Source organism: Megalobrama amblycephala, unplaced genomic scaffold, assembly GCF_018812025.1.
Source record: "Megalobrama amblycephala isolate DHTTF-2021 unplaced genomic scaffold, ASM1881202v1 scaffold450, whole genome shotgun sequence".
NCBI lineage: Eukaryota > Metazoa > Chordata > Actinopteri > Cypriniformes > Xenocyprididae > Megalobrama > Megalobrama amblycephala.
This window is the reverse complement of record NW_025953385.1, coordinates 188,265-193,075: the sequence shown is the minus strand read 5'-3', so window position 1 is coordinate 193,075 and position 4,811 is coordinate 188,265. Positions and strand designations below refer to the sequence as shown.

Here is a 4,811-nt window from a genome sequence, read left to right as displayed (position 1 = left end):
AGTGAGAGAGAGAACAAATGCTGTGTAAAAAAAAAAAAGTACACCCTAAAAAAAAAAAAAAAAAAAAAAAAAATCAAATAGTGCATATTTGCGACTAACATTTTATACAGTCTTTAAAACTTGAGGAAAGCTGTGGGAAATGTATGCCAGTCCATTTCTTTATGTCCCTGTATGAAATCTGCATGTTCAACGAACACACAATCACAACAACCAGAAAAAAACAAATGTATAATAAGAGTTAAAAGCCCAACTAATGTAAACACTAATCACCATTATGGTGATTTCACATGAAACACATTAGAGTTAAACCTCTGTTAATTCTCAGTAACAATTTCTGTAGATGTCTAACAGAAATAAAGTCAATCTGGTTTGTAATAAGTGAAGCTGGTAATGCGGTTTGTTGAGTTGTTTCTGTTAGAGTTGTTTCTATTTCCTTCAGTGATTCTGCTTGTTAACAGGCTTATTAAGTCTGAGATGACTCCATAGTTAATATACATAAATTTTGTGGCTCAGATAAGGTATTGTTTAGGTTTATTTCTTTGCTCTTGGCTGACATGTGGCAATACTGTGGCCTGCTCAGATCTGGCAAACAGAAGCGGCCCACACAGCATGTGGGATCATCACGCCACATGTGCCAGATGTGGGCCGGATCTGGGCTGACACAATGTTGCTATGTGGGAAATTTTATATCTTTCCCTTTTCTGACTGCTGTATTCAATCTCTCTATATTTTTCCCTCTTTTGTAAAGTCATGTAAACACTAACATGAATTTTGTCTTTTGCTATTGGAGCAAAAGGAAATACAAAAATTATATTTGTTATTGTCTCATTCACTGCTTGAAGTTTTCCCAACTATGACAACTTCTGCTTCTGAGAACCCTGGGAATGTGAAAAGGGTCCATAGCCTGCTGAACTCACTGAGACGACTAACCTCTGATAAACCTGCTCTCTGCTGCGCCCTGCTGGACTGAAGAAAATCTCTCCAAAGTGCAGCAAAGCAGATACAAGAATGAAACATGAAATAAAAATATGGGTTTACAATGTTAATGATGTAAAAGTGACCATTTAGCTCCCTCGAGTCAGAGGTATCGCTGGCGATACCACCTCGGTTTTTTCTTACCAGCGTGAAAGAGACTCAAAATACTCTGTCAATGTTGCACATACAATTAAGAGTTATACACCATTTTAATCTGTGAAATATCTTATTTTATTTGTGTACACTCAGAATAAAAACAAAATGTTGTGCTTTTTGCAAAATAAAGAAAACTAAAATGATGTGTGCTCTGTCGTCTCCCTCTGAACGAAGTCCAATCTGATAGATCTCAGAAAATGAAGTGTAACTTAGTGAATACTAATCACAAAAAAATTTGACTTATGTCTAAAGAAACGTTGAAATGTCAGGTTTTAAATCGTGTATGTCAAATCGAAAACAAATATTTTCTGTTTATGTAATCTATGAAAAGAGACACATGTCAGACGCCTGTGATTAAGCTCATTATCCACTAATGCGGCCACGCCCACGGAGCGAGCGGTATTCATGTGCAAATTCTGAGGCAATACATGCATACATCGTCTCAATTGTGTATTTATTGTGTTGAAAAGTGTTTATCTGTGTGTTATAGCCATGGTTAGCAATCTCTGGAAGCCTCTTTTAGTTCCTGGAATGTCACATGGCCTGTTCTTCTTTAGAGTAAATTGTGGACTAAAGGTGCACAGAGCGCCCTCCGGCTGCAAGTATGAATTGAAAACACAGTATCCAGCGCTCATAGTGATGACAATAAATATTGAATAAATATTACTCCTCTGTACAGAAAATTGACATAAACATATGATAATCCATCAATATTTCTCCAAATGTGCTAAAAGGCTATATAAGGTAAGAGGTAACATAATTGTTCAGACATTTTTCATCACAGAAATACATTATATTTTAAAGTATATAATAGAATACCATTATTTTAAATTGTAATAATATTTCACAGTATTGTTGTTTTTTCTGTATGTTTGATATACACCATGATGAGCTTGAGACATGTTCACATAGGGTTTTTTTCACAGAGCCTACCTGACTGAAAGAGCATATTACAGCTCATTATGCAAATCTTTTGTCTTCTCAGGTGTGAATCACAGCATTATTCATCAAGATTCATGCCTCCACGCATGCTGTGTTTCTTGACAAAAAGTGTCTTACAAAAACTAAATCAATATATTGTTATAAATGAACGAGTAGGCAGGATAATTTTTACATGTTGAAGCAAAAATTCTAGTCTACAATCTTCAATACCCAGAAGTCTTGTGAACACATATATAACATTAGTTTTTTGGCCTTATTTCAGTGACTTAAGTTTTTTTTTTTTTTTTCAATAACCACGCATAAACGTTATTTCTTAAAAAATACAAACATGTACATACATGTTCCTTTTATTGTAACGTAGTTTGTGCTGAATACAGTCTAATGAATACAGTGTAATGACACTTTTTCCATTAATATGTTTATGAACAACTGAAAAAAGCACAAATGTCAGGGCATGTCAAAACTTCTCCAGGCCCCAAATCAGCCTCAGACTCCAGAGGGTTAATTTAAAGGGAACCAACTGAACTGAAAAGCAGTTTCACAGTAATCCTGTATTAGAATAACAGTGTGAATCAGGGAAGCTTTAGACTTGTGTCATTTATTGTGATTGTCTACTACTAAGAAAAATATGAGAAACAGAATTTTGTCATTTATTATTGCAGTTAGAAAAAAAATACTTTTCTTCTAACAAATTACATCTTAATAGCTACTCTTTGTTTTGAAAATTATATAAAAAAAGATTAAAAAATGAAATCCTAAAGTTAGTTATTTATTAAATGAACTACTAATGAACTAATGAAGCTGGAAGATATGAGTCAAAGCTATCATGAAGATGAAGGAGCAGATGTTAATTCTCACAAACCCATTTTCTTATCACTGAGCATGGGATGTCATTCCAGTTGCTCAGGACGGGTTTTACGGGATTCAGTTCAATACAGTCCTCATTTCTACCAGCGTCATTCGGCTCATTTCTTTCCCAAAACCTGGATAACAATCAGATTCAGTTCCTGAAGAGTTCTAAAAGCATTTACTCACTCATGCTATAAAACTAAATGCAAAAAGTAAACAGTGATTGTCTGTGAGTGTTTTGTCACTTACCCTTTTTTCAGTGTTGAATTATCCACCCATTTCATTCTGCCCTCGTTCTCAATGTCAGACAAACCAATCCACACTCTCTCTTTGACAAATGAAGATATGCACCTCTGTGTGTAAATAAAACAATTAAAGAGTGAGGGTTATCATAACATTTAAGATCTTTATGGTATTATTTGATGGACAGAAATCAAAGACAATTACCAGCATTAAAAATGAATATTCAAAAGCAAGAATAAAGCATTTATTTTCCAAGCAGTTTTAAGACACAAGACTTTGGTGTGACTGTTTCTTTTAATTACTGCCCAGATAGCAAACAATGATCTAAATAATGTTAAATCAATGTTAATGTGTCAACGTTAACCACACTGAATCAATATCTCTTTTGCACCCACAATTAATGTTGAAAAAATTTTGAAATTTCAACAAAAAAAATCAATGGAAATGGCATTGAATCAATGTTACAACGTTATATTGGTTCAACATCATTCAAGGAAACACTAACCACCAGAATGGTGACCAAACATTTTCAATAAAACATCAACATCTAAACCTGTTAATTCTCAAAAAGAACTTCTGCTGAGATCTTGAGAGATTTATTGTCTTCTTTTATCTTCAGTTGATTTCAGGCTGTGTGGCTTTAAGTCAGTTGTAGTGTTTCATTTTCTGAGAGTGCAAGAATGATGTTGAACCAACATCACATTGTAACATTGATTCAATGCCATTTCCATTGATTATTTGTTGAAATTTTTAACATCTTTTCAACATTAATTGTCGATCATTGTTTTCTATCTGGTTCTTTGGTTGTTTGTATGTGACAAAATCTATTTCAGTACAGTATGTTCATTCACAACATTGCGGTAACTAGATCTATTTGCCACTGAACTCACCTGCTTCTCTTCAGTGTTGATTATGACCAGATCAGCACCTTGATCCCTGCAGTACTTCCTGCTGTCAGACCAGCTCATCAAAACATTGGATGTGAAAAACCTGCCATTTCCTATCGATAAACATAAACAATTGTGTTTATTAATGTGTTGTAAAATGCCAAATATACATATTACACATAAATCTATTTGTACTAACCTTTGCTTTCTATCTGCAATTTCTTTTGATTGAAAGAGTCAACACTTTTCTGTAACTGTTTTTTCTCAGCTGTAAGATCATTGGCTCTGGTCTCCAGCTCCAGTTTCTTCTGACTCAGAGAGTTGAAGCTGTTCTTCAGTTGGTCTTTTTCAGTCATTAGTTCAGTGTAATTGTCCTGTAAGCTGTTGATGGTCTGATTGAACTCTTCAACTGTGTTCTGGTAACTCTTGAACAGATATTCTCTCTCTGCTGTGTTGGAGATGTGCTGCAGTATGATGAAGACCAGCAGAACAACACAAATGAGCCCGAGAAACACTGTCATCAACACCTGCTTCCTCCTGACAAACAGGACAAAAACACACAGATATCAGTGTATACCCTTCATATGATTAGAAATTAGGTTTCAAATCAACCAACTGTAGCTTTAGTTGGCATTTGCAGATGGCACGGCGGATTGTGTTTACAGACAGTGGTTTCTGGAAGTATTCCAGGGACCATTTAGTAATGTCATTGACACAATCATGCCGATGAGTGATGCAGTGTCGTCTGAAGGGCCCGAA

At 34.9% G+C, this 4,811-nt stretch overlaps 1 protein-coding gene across 1 annotated transcript; it reads right to left on the bottom strand.

Moving 5' to 3' along the window:
• Positions 1 to 2,470: 2,470 nt before the first annotated feature.
• On the bottom strand, positions 2,471 to 4,811 carry LOC125261651 (CD209 antigen-like). Its single transcript, XM_048180205.1, has 4 exons — positions 4,252 to 4,811; positions 4,056 to 4,165; positions 3,172 to 3,275; positions 2,471 to 3,056 (listed from the first exon to the last, which is right to left on the bottom strand). The coding sequence occupies exons 1-4, from the start codon at positions 4,571 to 4,573 to the stop codon at positions 2,921 to 2,923; spliced, it is 672 nt and encodes a 223-aa protein (XP_048036162.1). The 5' UTR covers positions 4,574 to 4,811; the 3' UTR covers positions 2,471 to 2,920.